Here is a 16818-nt window from a genome sequence, read left to right as displayed (position 1 = left end):
AGCTATATAGCAGCTCTGCTTGGGTGATCCTCTTGCACTTCCTGTTAGGGAGGAGATATAATCCCATAAGTAATGGATGACCCGTGGACTGACTACACTTAACAGGGTAAACATCAGTACTCACCGGCACTGCATAGTATTTATCCAGCCTACACAATATCTCTGGCACTGCAATTGTGTCACAGTCATTCAGAGCAGCTAATACCTCCCCAAGCAATACACAGAGGTTCTCAAGCTTAAATTTAAAATTAGAAATCTCTGAATCAGGTCTCCCCGATTCAGAGACGTCACCCACAGACTGAAGCTCTCCGTCCTCAGGTTCTGCATATTGTGACGCAGTATCAGACATGGCTCTTATAGCATCTACGCGCTCTGTATCTCGTCTAACCCCAGAGCTATCGCACTTGCCTCTCAATTCAGGCAATTTGGCTAATACCTCTGACAGGGTATTATTCATGACTGCAGCCATGTCCTGCAAAGTAATCGCTATGGGCGTCCCTGATGTACTTGGCGCCATATTAGCGTGCGTCCCTTGAGCGGGAGGCGAAGGGTCCGACACGTGGGGAGAGTTAATCGGCATAACTTCCCCCTCGACAGACCCCTCTGGTGACAATTATTTTATAGATAAAGACTGATCTTTACTGTTTAAGGTGAAATCAATACATTTAGTACACATTCTCCTATGGGGCTCCACCATGGCTTTTAAACATAATGAACAAGTATCCTCTGTTTCAGACATGTTTGTACAGACTAGCAATGAGACTAGCAAGCTTGGAAAACACTTTAAACCAAGTTAACAAGCAATATAAAAAACGTTACTGTGCCTTTAAGAGAAACAAATTTTGACAAAATTTGAAATAACAGTGAAAAAAAGGTAGTTACACTAACGAAATATTTACAGTGTATGTAACAAGTTAGCAGAGCATTGCACCCACTTGCAAATGGATGATTAACCCCTTAATACCAAAAACAGAATAATAAATGTGGTTGTTACCCTCCTCAAACACGACTTTTGAAGCCTTTTGAGCCCTTCAGAGATGTCCTGTATCATGCAGAAGGAAGCTGAGTGTCTCTGTCTGTAATTCTAGCTGCGCAGAAAAGCGCTAAAATAGGCCCCTCCCACTCATATTACAACAGTGGAAAGCCTCAGGAAACGGTTTCTAGGCAAAAATCAAGCCAGCCATGTGGAAAAAAACTAGGCCCCAATACGTTTTGTCACCAAACATATATAAAAACGATTAAACATGCCAGCAAACGTTTTATATTACATTTTTATAAGAGTATGTATCTCTGTTAATAAGCCTGATACCAGACGCTATCACTGCATTTAAGGCTTAAGTTACATTAATCCGGTATCAGCAGCATTTTTCTAGCAAATTCCATCCCTAGAAATATGTTAACTGCACATACCTTATTGCAGGAAAACCTGCACGCCATTCCCCCTCTGAAGTTACCTCACTCCTCAGAATATCTGAGAACGGCAGTGGATCTTAGTTACTTCTGCTAAGATCATAGAAATCACAGGCAGATTCTTCTTCTAATGCTGCCTGAGATGAAACAGTACACTCCGGTACCATTTAAAAATAAACTTTTGATTGAAGTTAAAAAACTAACTATAATACACCACTCTCCTCTTACTACGTCCATCTTTGTTGAGAGTTGCAAGAGAATGACTGGATATGGCAGTGAGGGGAGGAGCTATATAGCACCTCTGCTGTGGGTGATCCTCTTGCAACTTCCTGTTGGGAAGGAAAATATCCCATAAGTAATGGATGATCCGTGGACTGGATACACTTAACAAGAGAAAACATAATTTATGCTTACCTGATAAATTAATTTCTCTTGTAGTGTATCCAGTCCACGGATCATCGATTATTTGTGGGATATTCTCCTTCCCAACAGGAAGTTGCAAGAGGATCACCCGCAGCAGAGCTGCTATATAGCTCCTCCCCTCACTGCGATATCCAGTCATTCGACCGAAACAAGCCGAAAAAGGAGAAACCATAGGGTGCAGTGGTGACTGTAGTTTAATTAAAATTTAGACCTGCCTGAAAAGGACAGGGCGGGCCGTGGACTGGATACACTACAAGAGAAATAAATTTATCAGGTAAGCATAAATTATGTTTTCTCTTGTTAAGTGTATCCAGTCCACGGATCATCCATTACTTGTGGGATACCAATACCAAAGCTAAAGTACACGGATGATGGGAGGGACAAGGCAGGATTAAGCGGAAGGAACCACTGCCTGTAGAACCTCTCTCCCAAAAACAGCCTCCGAAGAAGCAAAAGTATCAAATTTGTAAAATTTGGAAAAAGTATGAAGGGAAGACCAAGTTGCAGCCTTGCAAATCTGTTCAACAGAGGCCTCATTTTTAAAGGCCCAGGTGGAAGCCACAGCTCTAGTAGAATGAGCTGTAATCCTTTCAGGAGGCTGCTGTCCAGCAGTCTCATAGGCTAAACGGATTATACTCCGAAGCCAAAAAGAAAGAGGTTGCCGAGGCCTTCTGACCTCTCCTCTGTCCAGAGTAAACAACAAACAGGTTAGATGTTTGGCAAAAATCTTTAGTAGCCTGTAAGTAAAACTTCAAGGCACGGACTACGTCTAGATTAGGCAAAAGACGTCCTTCTTTGAAGAAGGATTAGGACATAATGATGGAACAACAATCTCTTGATTGATATTCTTGTTAGAAACCACCTTAGGTAAAAACCCAGGTTTTGTAGGCAGAACAACTTTATCTGAATGAAAGATCAGATAAGGAGAATCACAATGTAAGGCAGATAACTCAGAGACTCTTCGAGCCGAGGAAATAGCCATCAGAAAAAGAACTTTCCATTAAAGAAGTTTGATATCAATAGAATGAAGGGGTTCAAACGGAACCCCTTGAAGAACTTTAAGAACCAAGTTTAAGCTCCATGGAGGAGCAATAGGTTTAAACACAGGCTTAATTCTAACCAAAGCCTGACAAAATGCCTGAACGTCTGGAACTTCTGCCAGACGCTTGTGTAAAAGAATAGACAGAGCAGAAATCTGTCCCTTTAAAGAACTAGCTGATAATCCTTTGTCCAAACCCTCTTGGAGGAAGGACAATATCCTAGGAATCCTAACCCTACTCCATGAGTAATTCTTGGATTCACACCAATGAAGATATTTACGCCATATCTTGTGGTAAATTTTCCTGGTGACAGGCTTTCATGCCTGTATTAAAAGGTATCAATTACTGACTCGGAGAAGCCACGCTTTGATAGGATCAAGCGTTCAATCTACATGCAGTCAGTCTCAGAGAAAGTAGATTCGGATGATTGAAAGGACCTTGTATTAGAAGGTCTTGTCTCAGAGGCAGAGTCCATGGTGGAAAGGATGACATGTCCACTAGGTCTGCATACCAGGTCCTGCGTGGCCACGCAGGCGCTATCAATATCACTGATGCTCTTTCCTGTTTGATTTTGGCAATCATGCACTGAGCGATCGTGGGGCGCGGAATGGAGTGAAGAACACGGCAAGCATTTAGAAGTTTTGATAACCTGGACTCCGTCGGGTAAATTTTCATTCCTACAGAATCTATTAGAGTCCCTCGGAAGGAAACCCTCGTGAGAGGAGATAGAGAACTCTTTCCTTTGTTCACTTTCCACCCATGCGACCTCAGGAATGCCAGAACTATCTCTGTATGAGATTTGGCAATTTGAAAGCTTGACGCCTGTATCAGGATATCGTCCAGGTAAGGAGCCACCGCTATACCTCGCAGTCTTAGGACCGCCAGAAGTGAGCCCAGAACCTTTGTAAAAATTATTGGGGCTGTAGCCAACCCGAATGGAAGAGCTACAAATTGGTAATGCCTGTCTAGAAAGGCAAACCTCAGGAACTGGTGATGATTCTTGTGAATCCGAATGTGAAGGTAGGCATCCTGTAAGTCCACTGTGGTCATGTACTGACCTTCTTGGATCATGGGTAAAACGGTTCGAATAGTTTCCATCTTGAATGACGGAACTCTGAGGAATTTGTTTAGGATCTTTAAATCCAAAATTGGTCTGAAGGTTCCCTCTTTTTTGGGAACCACAAACAGATTTGAATAAAACCCCTGTCCTTGTTCCGTCCGCAGAACTGGATGGATCACTCCCATTACAAGGAGATCTTGTACGCAGCTTAGGAATGCCTCTTTCTTTATCTGGTTTGCAGATAATCTTGAAAGGTGAAAACTCCCTTGTGGAGGAGAAGCTTTGAAGTCCAGAAGATATCCCTGAGATATGATCTCCAACGCCCAGGGATCCTGAACATCTCTTGCCCACGCCTGGGCGAAGAGAGAGTCTGCCCCCTACTAGATCCGTTGTCGGATAGGGGGCCGCTCCTTCATGCTGTCTTAGAGGCAGCAGCAGGCTTTCTGGCCTGCTTGCCCTTGTTCCAGGACTGGTTAGGTTTCCAGGCCTGCTTGGATTGAGCAAAAGTTCCCTCTTGTTTTGAAGCAGAGGAAGTTGATGCTGCACCTGCCTTGAAATTTCGAAAGGCACGAAAATTAGACTGTTTGGCCTTTGATTTGGCCCTGTCCTGAGGAAGGGTATGACCCTTACCTCCAGTAATGTCAGCAATAATTTCTTTCAAACCATGCCCGAATAACGTCTGCTCCTTGAAAGGAATGTTGAGTAATTTAGACTTTGAAGTCACATCAGCTAACCAGGATTTGAGCCATAGCGCCCTACGCGCCTGGATGGCAAATCCGGAATTCTTAGACGTTAGTTTAGTCAAAAGAACAATGGCATCAGAAACAAATGAGTTAGCTAGCTTAAGAGTTCTAAGCTTGTCAACAATTTCAGTCAATGGAGCTGTATGGATGGCCTCTTCCAGGGCCTCAAACCAGAATGCCGCCGCAGCAGTGACAGGCGCAATGCATGCAAGGGGCTGTAAAATAAAACCTTGTTGAATAAACATTTTCTTAAGGTAACCCTCTAATTTTTTTATCCATTGGATCTGAAAAAGCACAACTGTCCTCAACCGGGATAGTGGTACGCTTTGCTAAAGTAGAAACTGCTCCCTCCACCTTAGGGACAGTCTGCCATAAGTCCCGTGTAGTGGCAACTATTGGAAACATTTTTCTAAATATAGGAGGTGGGGAAAAGGGCACACCAGGCCTATCCCACTCCTTACTAATAATTTCTGTAAGCCTTTTAGGTATTGGAAAAACATCAGTACTCACCGGCACTGCATAGTATTTATCCAGCCTACACAATTTCTCTGGCACTGCAATTGTGTCACAGTCATTCAGAGCAGCTAATACCTCCCCAAGCAATACACGGAGGATCTCAAGCTTAAATTTAAAATTAGAAATCTCTGAATCAGGTCTCCCCGATTCAGAGACGTCACCCACAGACTGAAGCTCTCCGTCCTCAGGTTCTGCATATTATGACGCAGTATCAGACATGGCTCTTACAGCATCTACGCGCTCTGTATCTCGTCTAACCCCAGAGCTATCGCGCTTGCCTCTCAATTCAGGTAATCTGGATAATACCTCTGACAGGGTATTATTCATGATTGCAGCCATGTCCTGCAAAGTAATCGCTATGGGCGTCCCTGATGTACTTGGCGCCATATTAGCGTGCGTCCCTTGAGCGGGAGGCGAAGGGTCCGACACGTGGGGAGAGTTAATCGGCATAACTTCCCCCTCGACAGACCCCTCTGGTGACAATTATTTTATAGATAAAGACTGATCTTTACTGTTTAAGGTGAAATCAATACATTTAGTACACATTCTCCTATGGGGCTCCACCATGGCTTTTAAACATAATGAACAAGTATCCTCTGTTTCAGACATGTTTGTACAGACTAGCAATGAGACTAGCAAGCTTGGAAAACACTTTAAACCAAGTTAACAAGCAATATAAAAAACGTTACTGTGCCTTTAAGAGAAACAAATTGACAACATTTGAAATAACTGTAAAAATTTTGTTAGTGTAACTGCCTTTTTTCACTGTGTATGTAACAAGTCAGCAGAGCATTGCACCCACTTGCAAATGGATGATTAACCCCTTAATAACAAAAACAGAATAATAAATGACAAAAACGTTTTTTTAAACACAGTCACAACTGCCACAGTCTACTGTGATTGTTACCCTCCTCAAACACGACTTTGAAGCCTTTTGAGCCCTTCAGAGATGTCCTGGATCATGCAGGAAGAAGCTGAATGTCTCTGTCAGTATTTTTAGCTACACAGAAAAGCACTAAAATAGGCCCTTCCCACTCATATTGCAACAGTGGAAAGCCTCAGGAACTGTTTCTAGGCAAAAATCAAACCAGCCATGTGGAAAAAAACTAGGCCCCAATAAGTTTTGTCACCAAACATATATAAAAACGATTAAACATGCCAGCAAACGTTTTATATTACACTTTTATAAAAGAGTATGTATCTCTATTAATAAGCCTGATACCAGTCGCTATCACTGCAATTAAGGCTTTACTTACATTAATCCGGTATCAGCAGCATTTTCTAGCAAATTCCATCCCTAGAAAAATATTAACTGCACATACCTTATTGCAGGAAAACCTGAACGCCATTCCCTCTCTGAAGTTACCTCACTCAGCAGAAGTAACTAAGATCCATTGCTGTTCTCACATATTCTGAGAAGATCATAGAAATCACAGGCAGATTCTTCTTCTAATGCTGCCTGAGATGAAACAGTACACTCCGGTACCATTTAAAAATAACAAACTTTTGATTGAAGTTAAAAAACTAACTATAATACACCACTCTCCTCTTACTATGTCCATCTTTGTTGAGAGTTGCAAGAGAATGACTGGGTATGGCAGTGAGGGGAGGAGCTATATAGCAGCTCTGCTGTGGATGATCCTCTTGCAACTTCCTGTTGGGAAGGAGAATATCCCACAAGTAATGGATGATCCGTGGACTGGATACACTTAACAAGAGAAATACTTTTTTTATTGCACTTATATTATTTATAATACTCCCAGGGAGGCTGGTGTGGATCCTGCAGGGCTCAGAACATTTTATTGCTAACACAGTTCTTGTTTGATCAGTGCAGAAGCTCATTCATACATATATCATTATATAACTGGCAAAGGCCAAAGAAAAGCAGATGAATAATAGTCAAAATGCTCAAGGCTCTCCAAACAAATGTATCCCTGGACTTCAAAAACATTCTATGTTTTGCTTTAAAAAAAAAAAAAAAAAAAAAAAAGGTTAAATGCTTGTAAAATAAAGATGTATTTTGTACGCGTGGCTCGTGGTCAGGTGTATACACCACAAGAAGTTGCTTACAGTCAACAAGTGCTGATTAGAAGCGCTTATCTTGCAGCTGGGCAGCAAGCTTCGGGAAAATGAGGAAGGAACTCGTGAATCAGTTTGGAATGTGAGATATTTGCTGAATTTGCTTTAAAAGGACATTACGAGTGCAAATAACAATGATTAAAAAAAGGACAGAAATGTATCTCTAACTTATTTAGCTGCCTGCAAATACATTTATTATGGCAAAGTATAAACATTATCTGGATATCTGGCTTTACATGCAAATAAACCCAAGTAAAATTATTACATATCCACCAACACCATTAAAATGGATAAAGAGATGCCTATAATGAATGTAATGAATTAAAGCACATCATATTCATTATATAAATCAAGTTCTACAAATTGTAATTGTATTTTTTCAAACTGTGTAATCCATGTGATATGAAATTCAGTAGACAAATTAAAGCTACACACACACACTGATGAGAGAGCTCTCTCTTTAACAAAACATGGAGACACCTAGGAAATGACCTCTCCTTTACCATTAGTTAAAAGAATATAATTTACACTTTAAAGGGTTTAAAGGGACATAAAATGAAGATTTAAGCTTACATTTTATAATATAAGTAAATTGTAATGTATTTCATTCTCTTAGTATCCTTTGTTAAAGAGTATACCTAGGTAGCCTCAGGAGCAGCAGTTCACTACTGGGAGTAAGCTTGTGATTGGTGGCTACGCAACTGTCTCAAGCCATTGGCTCACTGATGTGTTCAGCTACCAGTAGTGCATTACTGCGGTAGAGCTGATTTTGACTATGTGTTTATTCCCTATACAGGTGTTAAATTCACAATTATATGTAAATAGTGTAATAATAAAATGCTCTTAACATATTAGAGCATTTTCTTTCTGCCCCTTTATATCCCTTTAAAGGGACAGTCAAGTCCAAAAAAACACTTTCATGTTGCAAATAGGGCATGTAATTTTAAACAACTTTCCAATTTACTTTTATCACCAATTTTGCTTTGTTCTCTTGGTATTCTTAGTTGAAAGCTAAACCTAGGAAGGCTCATATGATAATTTCTAAGCCCTTGAAGGCCGCCTCTAATCACATGCTTTGGTATTTGCTTTTCACAACAGGGGAGAGCTAGTTCCTGTAAGCCATATAGATAACATTGTGTGCACGGGTGCTCGGACAAAATTCCGACGGACAAAATGCCGAAACACATTCGTCCGTCAGACATATGTCCGATATACACTGCTTCCGACTGCACGCCGAACAGCACAATCACGCAATCACGTAATTGCATAATTGTCATCAGTATAAAAGCGGAAAATTTAAATATATATTGTGGCTACTGAGGTAAAAAAAACAACACAAACACTTAAATAAATAAATTTAAAAAAAACATCAAATTAAAAAAATGGAGTTCATAAAGACGTGTAAAGGAGGAAGAAAAATGTTATATGAAGGTTATGCATACATTGTAGACAAAAAAAAAGAAAATGTCACATATTGGAGATGTGAAAAAAAAGGTTTTTGTGGAGGAAGGCTAAAAACCATTAATGATATAATTGAAAAAGATGCATCAAATCATTCACATCCACCTAATGCAGCAAGAATTTTATCTATGAAAACAATTGAAAAAATAAAAGAAGTTGCTAAAAATTCAGAGGAAGTAACATCAAGCATAATACAAAATTGCACATCTAATTTCCCCCTTGAAGCAGCAGGAGCTCTACCTAAAAAAGAAACTCTTGCCAGAATGGTACGTCGACATCGAACAACACCAAATGGAAACATTTTAAATGATGATTTAAGAAAAACAACCAGAGGAGAAAATTTCATCATGCACGAAAGTGAAAATTTAATCATTCTGTCTACTAAAAAAAATGTAGATCTTCTTTCAAAAAAACAACACTGGCTCTGTGACGGAACATTTGACTCAGCTCCTTTAGGTTTTCAGTTGTATACAATACATGTTTTAATAGAAGATAACCATACCATACCATTAGTATACTGCATATCAAAAAATAAAAATCAGGAAACTTATAATTTAATTTTTAGTATTATAAAAGAAAAAAATCCAGATATCAATCCTATATCAATTACTGTAGATTTTGAAAGAGCAGCAATAAATTGCATGACAAATTTTTTACAAAATACAATAATTTATGGATGCTTTTTCCATTTTTCCCAATGCCTGTGGAGAAAAATACAATCTTTGGGCTTAAAAATATGGTATAATAATGAAAAAAATGCTCTGATCATAAAATGCTTAGAAGCATTAGCATTTGTGCCAGTGGAAGATGTAGTTGAAACATTTAATGACTTTGTAAAATCAATAGAAAAACAAAACAGTAACATTTTATCTGAATTTTTAAATTATTTTGAAAAAACCTGGATTGGCGAACTACAAGAAGGTACAAGAAGAAAACCTACTTTCGATATTACGATGTGGAACACTTTTGAAAGAACAAAACTAGGGTTACCTAGAACAAACAACTCTCTAGAAGGATGGCACAGAGCATTTGACCAACGAATGTCAATAACCCACCCAAGCATTTGCAGACTAGTTTCAAAAATAAGAAAAGAACAAGCAGAATGGGAGTTAACAATTGAAAAAATTGATTCTGGAGTTGAACTGAGAAAACCCAAAAAAAAATATGAAATCATAAACAACAGGATAATGAAAGTTTTAGAAAAATACAGTGAATACTCAAGATTAGACTTTTTAAAGGCAATAGCACATAATATATAAGATTTACTTAAATAAATCAAGATACATTCGGCCGAGGGCAGATACGATCCAAAATTTTCTGTTACAATCAGTGACTCGGGCGCCGCAACCGCCTCTGGGAACCTATCCATGGGTCCCTACCCTCACGATGTACTTTTAACACATAATATAATTATTATAATTATAATATTATAATTAATATGTTATATATAAGTTGATTTAATTGTCTTTTGTCAGTCCACTATTAAAAATGTTATAAATGTTATATATAAGTTGATTTAATTGTCTTTTGTCAGTCCACTATTAAAAATGTTATAAAACCGTGATTTTTAAGCTTCATTCCCACCCAGCAGCCGGATAAATGTCTTTCGGAATATTGTCCGTCGGACAAATGTCCGTCGGAAAAGCGTCATTCGGATAACAGTCCGGCCACGGTGTGCACGCCTGTGAATTGTGGCAGACACTGCACGCAGTAATTGGCTAAAATGAAAGTCAATAGATAATAAATAAAATGTCATGTAATCAGGGGGCTGTCAGAAGATGCTTAGATACAAGGTAATCACAGAGGTAAAAAGTATATTATTATAACCGTGGTGGCTGTGCAAAACTGGGGAATGGGTAATAAAAGGGATTATCTATCTTTTAAAACAACAAACATTCTGGTGTTGACTGTCCCTTTAACTATATTCAACACAAGTGTCCCAGTAATCTTACAGTGGATCTGTACAGTCACCTTTTGAATAATACCCTGCAATTTACACAACACGCCTATGCTATACTCTGGAACTAAAAGTACAGCAGATGTGCAGTACAGTACTGTGTACAATACAGTGCATAATGATGGGTGTCTGAATAGTTATGCACACTTGAGTGACACAAGACACTTATTGAAAGGGAAGTACAAGTCACGGTGTACAAAATGCCTAGTTCTGTTTGATCCGAATGCCACATGTTACATGACAAATATCCTGCAATTATCATTATTAGAAGATAAATACTGGTTTAAGTGCTATACTCACTGTGTATACATGTTGTGAGACCTGGGTCTGGTCTGTGTGGGGGTCCAAACCGATTAATACATTCTGCAGAATAAGAGGGTAACATTGTTAAAAAAAAAAAAAAAGTTAATTCAAGATTTTAAAGACAAAATATTAGATTGTACCAAGAGTTGGTTTTTTTAAAAGGACAGTATATTTGAATATTATATAAAAGGTTTAGTTATGCATAGTAAAAACAAGTTTGCAATATATTAATTTATTTTGGCCCATTTTCATGTAATCTAACGCTAGAAACGGAGGATTTTCTACTTCTCTAAACTAAAAATTCACCCTGCTGGCTTTTCAGGGCTAACACTGCTACATACATTTCCCTAATCAGCTTCAGACAACTGAACTGCGCTTTATACTAAAATAATGACCATGGCTAGATTTGGCAAAAGAATATTTCATGTGCAAGGCTACTAGGAAAACCACGCAGCTATAATATTATAAAACACCCATTTACAAGACATCTCAGAGAACCAGCACTCAAATCCTATTCATTTTTGTAGATTTCACCTCCATTTTTTTTTTTATTTTTTTTAAGCAGTTCTCCACACTAAAAACTATTCTGTCCCCCATGCACTGTTTTATTTTCAGATATGCTTAACAATTCATGCTTACATATCAAGTAAAGGATGTAGAGTATTTGGCTGCTCTCTATCAGAAAACCAAGATACAAAAATGAATACCAGGAAAATACCAGACACATTTCTAGCTAGTAACCAAGCTGTAGGCAATATGAGATAAAATAAGTAACTGCTAGTCCTGCCAATAAAAATAACGTTTGAGTCAATGTATCATTTTGTTGGCTTTTTTGGGAACAACTATAATGCAAATGTACCCCCAATGTCAAAATATGAGTTTTCTATCCGTTTGCAAAGAATGAGCTGCAGCACAAGCAGGCTAGGTTTATCTGTATTTTGATTGGTATAAAGCAGTATGTATAGAATTGTGACCCCTCAAATAAAGCAGAATTATTCCTACACGGTTTGTCTATACACTCCCGGTTCTCTTTCATTATTAAATGCCTCTGATCTCACTGCACTTGGAAAGCATTACACACAGGATATTTCCATAGCTAACAGCTGCACATGCATTCTCCCTTATCAGCTAAATTAGATCACTAGAGCAACTTCTGCAAATGACAATTAGCATTGGGTCATCTTAGCTCACAACATATTGTTGGATACAGTCATGTTGCTGCAAATAGAAGAAATGTAAAGAAGCTAATAATCCGATTATTATGTTTTTGTATTTGGTACACTGGATGGTTAAATGTGCGAGGCATTCTTGGCAACCAGTAATTTATAACCATTTTCTATAATCTTTATATACAAATGATTCATTTAGACACGCTTGTCACCTTCAAACCCCATTTTAAATCTATTAGCAGGATTAAGGTTAGATTCACAGATTTCCATTTCTATTGAGTTCACTTTCACATTAAAGCTCCCTCTTTTTAATTCCACTCTATTCTTGCTTGATATAAATGAAATAATAAACCTATACCAGTTAGAGACAGGAAACGCCAACATTTTCTTTCACGATTCAGATAGAACATACAATTTTAATCAAATTTCCAAGTTGCTTCTAATATCAAATTTGCTTCATTCTCTTGTTATCCTTTGCTAAAGGAACATTGTCAGCTAGCTGAACACATCTAGTTAGCCAATCACAAGAGACAAATGAGCAGCTAGCTCCCACTAGTGTATCATATGTGCGTATTCTTTTTTCAACAAGGGATACCAAGAGAACAAAGTACGTTTGAAAATGTATGTGAATTTAAACGTGTTTTTAGATTCCATACTCTATCTGAATAATCAAGTTTCATTTTGGCTTTCCTATCCCTTTAATATTATTTGTTAAATAGCGACTACAGATCAAAACCATAATAATCCAGAAATTGGACCATTGTCAAAATAAAACAGACCACCCATATAGTATCTGTAAATGTGTGTGGTTTATGAAGCATTTCAACTGCTTTGTGCAACAGCACCTTATTGTTATCTGATATGTAGACATGTCCATACATCATTTTACATTAGTTTAGTAGAATAACATTATTTACAATTATTTATATTTAAAAAGGGGCATGAAATCCAATTTTTTTTCTTTTACATTTAGAAAAAGAAAAATTTAAACAAATTTCTAGTTTACTTCTATTATCTTATTTACTTTATTCTCTTGGCATCCTTTGTTGATGAAGCAGCAATGCACTACTGAGGGCTAGTTAATGCATTGGGTGAGCCAATAACATGAGGTATATACGTGCAGCAACCAAACGGCAGCTCCTGAGTCTACCTAGATATCCCTTTTAAACTAAGGATACCAAGAGTACAAAACAAATTAGAGAGGTAAATAGGAAAGTTGTTTGGGGGTTTTATGTCCCTTTAAAAGGACTGAGTACTCACTGGCTGATATGAAGAACTTACCGCCAAATATAAAAATGAAACGCATTTTTCCCCTTAGTACATCAGTTAATACTGCAAAATGATCTCTTTTATAAGCAACAAATAAATGCATCTCTTTAGTGCCACTTGTAATAGCAGAGACATGGAGGGCTTTGGCTAGTAATCATTAGAAGGGAAACTCACGAAACGGACAGTGATTTTAACATAAAATGCCCAATACAATATCTTTGCAATATACTTTTATTTATTGATCCTTTTCCTGTAATTTAAGTCTGAATTGTGGGAATACAAATTTTAAGAACTCAGAGTGCACACTACAGGCTTTGCATGCCCTGCCCCATAACTGACCCTAACTGGCTTCAGCAGAGATGATAAGAACTGCAAAACAAAGAATGTATTGCTAAAAATGACTGTAGTTAGCTGGGTATTCTCCAGTAGCACACCTGGATTCGCTCTTCTAAACAAGGCAAGTGGTGGGCTATTAAAAAACAATTACAGCAAACAAGGCATTACTGCAGTCACACAAAAAAATCACTCTCCTAATATAATAATGTAATGCACAGGTGCAAAAATAAATATTGTAATTACAAGATGTTTACTGTACAGAGATCACTTAGACACACAAGTGTGTTAAATTATGTGCTGGCTACACAGATACAGAGACCTTAGGTTAATTAGAGTACTAATGCTTTTTCCCATTCATTAAAACTTTTAAAAGACAGTCCTGTGTTCCTTCTCAGTAAACAACTTTGACAGTGATCCCAACAGTTGCAAGAGACAAGTGCTGCCTGCATGAATATGTGAAATTGTTTACCCTTGCAATAACTTGGCCTTCTGTTACTTAAAGGGATAGAAAGGTCATAAATAAAATATGCATAGTTCCATTTCAATTTTAATTAGATGAATGTTTGCAATATACTTCCACTAGCAAAAAATTATTCTAGTAAAATAAAATTACTGGTTTACAGAAGCATATGCACCTGTGGTATTCCTACCCATACAGAAAGTTTCTATACCTAGGTATAGATTATGGAGAAACACAGCCAGCAGAAGAAATTACACTAACGGAGGGAAGTGGAAGAGATAAAGCTCTAAAATGTTCATTTTCAATTGTTCTAAGTATTGTACAGAGACCGAGATAAGAAAGGGAAGGATTAGGATATAAGTGATACGATAACAAGATCTGATCTGTCAGCAAGCCAAGCCTATTTTGATGGGCTGTTGTTTCAAATAGCAAATCCAGCTCCCTGTACATTTTCACAGGCACAATTACACACCACCGCCAGCTTTCTGAGCTTCAATACTGGTGGACACTCACAGAATATGTGCATATGTATCGGAAAAACAGTAATTACTTTTACTAGAAGCAAGGGCTACAAAAGATTTCTGTTTTTGAGAATAGCAGTTATCAATTTATATCTTGTTACCTGATTGGGCATTTATATGGTATTATAAGCATTATAGTTGAAATTTGATGAATGTAGATTTATAACTAATGAATTTAGATACTGTTATACACATGTACACAGAAACATAGGTAAATAAGAAGCAAAAAGCCCATTAAGTATACCCATATAACATTTTATTTATTTCTTAAGATAGCCTTATGGGTGTCCCAGGCACTGTGGGGGATAAATCCCCCCCCACCAATTTTTAAATGGGCTGAAATATTGTTCACAGTATATTTTTTGAGCGCACAGTGTACATTGTACCTAGCGCTCACGATAGGGTCCGATAATCACAGTGATATTGCAGTGGGAAGCTGAAACTGTATTGGAAGTTAATCTGAGTTGGAAACTGCTGAAACTCCCTTAAAAAAAGTAATGGAGCGGGGGAAAAAAAGAAAAGAAAGGAAGAAGACTGCTGTCTTGGTATAGATGAAGCTGGCAGAGGACATGGGTGACTGCTTATTGCAGTCTATGTATTGCTGCTTATACGTTGGAGAAGAAAAAAAAAATGGTTGTAAGGCTACTCTTTTTACTCAAATTCAGTTCCAACAGACTGGACATACATCTGTAAATTTGTATTGAGGTGTATTTGTTTTACTAAAGAAAAATGTTTATAAATATATGGCCACCACTTAATAAAAGATCCACTCTAGTTAGCAGGTATATGTGCATATGTGGGTATGGTAAGTAAGGGGGAATGGTGAGATGTAGTAGGTATTGTAAGGTGGGGGTATGGTGAGATGTAGTAGGTATTGTAAGGCAGTGGAAATGGTGAGATGTAGTAGGTATTGTAAGGTGGGGGTATGGTGAGATGTAGTAGGTATTGTAAGGTGGGGGTATGGTGAGATGTAGCACATATGGTAAGGTAGGGGTGTATGGTTAGTTGTAGTATGTATGGTAAAGAAGAGGGTATGGTGAGGTGTAGTAGGTGTGGTAAGGAAGGGGGAATGGTGAAGTCTATTAGGTATGGTAGGGCCGGAGGTATGGTGTGATGTAGCATGTATGGTAAGGCAGGAAGTATAGTGAGATGTAGCATGTATGGTAAGGCAGGGGATATAGTGAGATGTAGCAGGTACGGTAAGGCAGGAGGTATGGTGAGATGTAGCATGTATGGTAAGGCAGGGGTGTATGGTGAGATGTAGCATGTATGGTAAGGCAGAGGTGTATGGTGAGATGTAGCAGGTATGGTAAGGCAGGGGGTATGGTGAGATGTAGCAGGTATGATAAGGCAGGGGATATGGTGAGATGTAGCAGGTATGGTAAGGCAGGGGGTATGGTGAGATGTAGCAGGTATGGTAAGGCAGGGGGTATGGTGAGATGTAGCAGGTATGGTAAGGCAGGGGGTATGGTGAGATGTAGCAGGTATGATAAGGAAGGGGGATTGGTAAAGTCTATTGGTATGGTAAGGCAGGGGATATGGTGAGATGTAGCAGGTATGGTAAGGCAGGAGGTATGGTGATATGTAGAATGTATGGCAAGGTAGGGGGTATGGTGTGATGTAGCATGTATGGTAAGGCAACTTTATTTTGTCAAATGAGTATATTGTTTTATGTTTTTTCTTTTCACTGTTTTCCCTTTCCCCATAACAAAAGAACCCCTGCTAACCAATCACAAACTAATATTCAGACATAGCACCAACTCTGTTTGCACATTTGCAGACTTGGGTAGCCTGCACTCTTGTGTTCCCTTCAAGGGACACTAAACCCAATTTTTTCCTTTCATGATTTAGATAGAGCATGCAATTTTAATCAACTTTCTAATTTACTCCTATTATCAAATGTTCTTCATTCTCTTGGTATCTTTATTTGAAATTCAAGAATGTAAGTTTAGATGCCGGCCCATTTTTGGTGAATAACCTGGGTTATTCTTGCTGATTGGTGGATAAATTCACCCACCAATAAAATAGTGCTGTGCAGAGTTCTGAACCAAAAAAGAAGCTTAGATGCCTT

At 38.3% G+C, this 16818-nt stretch overlaps 1 protein-coding gene across 3 annotated transcripts in view; it reads right to left on the bottom strand.

Moving 5' to 3' along the window:
• Nucleotides 1–16818, bottom strand: part of GAS6 (growth arrest specific 6) — a 391979-nt gene that overhangs the window by 328795 nt on the left and 46366 nt on the right. For all 3 annotated transcript variants that reach the window (XM_053707678.1, XM_053707680.1, XM_053707679.1), the window contains exon 5: nt 10990–11052. In XM_053707678.1, coding sequence (XP_053563653.1) covers nt 10990–11052 — 63 coding nt within the window. The remainder of the gene's footprint in view (nt 1–10989; nt 11053–16818) is intronic.

Source organism: Bombina bombina, chromosome 3, assembly GCF_027579735.1.
Source record: "Bombina bombina isolate aBomBom1 chromosome 3, aBomBom1.pri, whole genome shotgun sequence".
NCBI lineage: Eukaryota > Metazoa > Chordata > Amphibia > Anura > Bombinatoridae > Bombina > Bombina bombina.
Note: the sequence above shows the minus strand (reverse complement) of the source record. Positions and strands in the feature narration are given on the sequence as shown.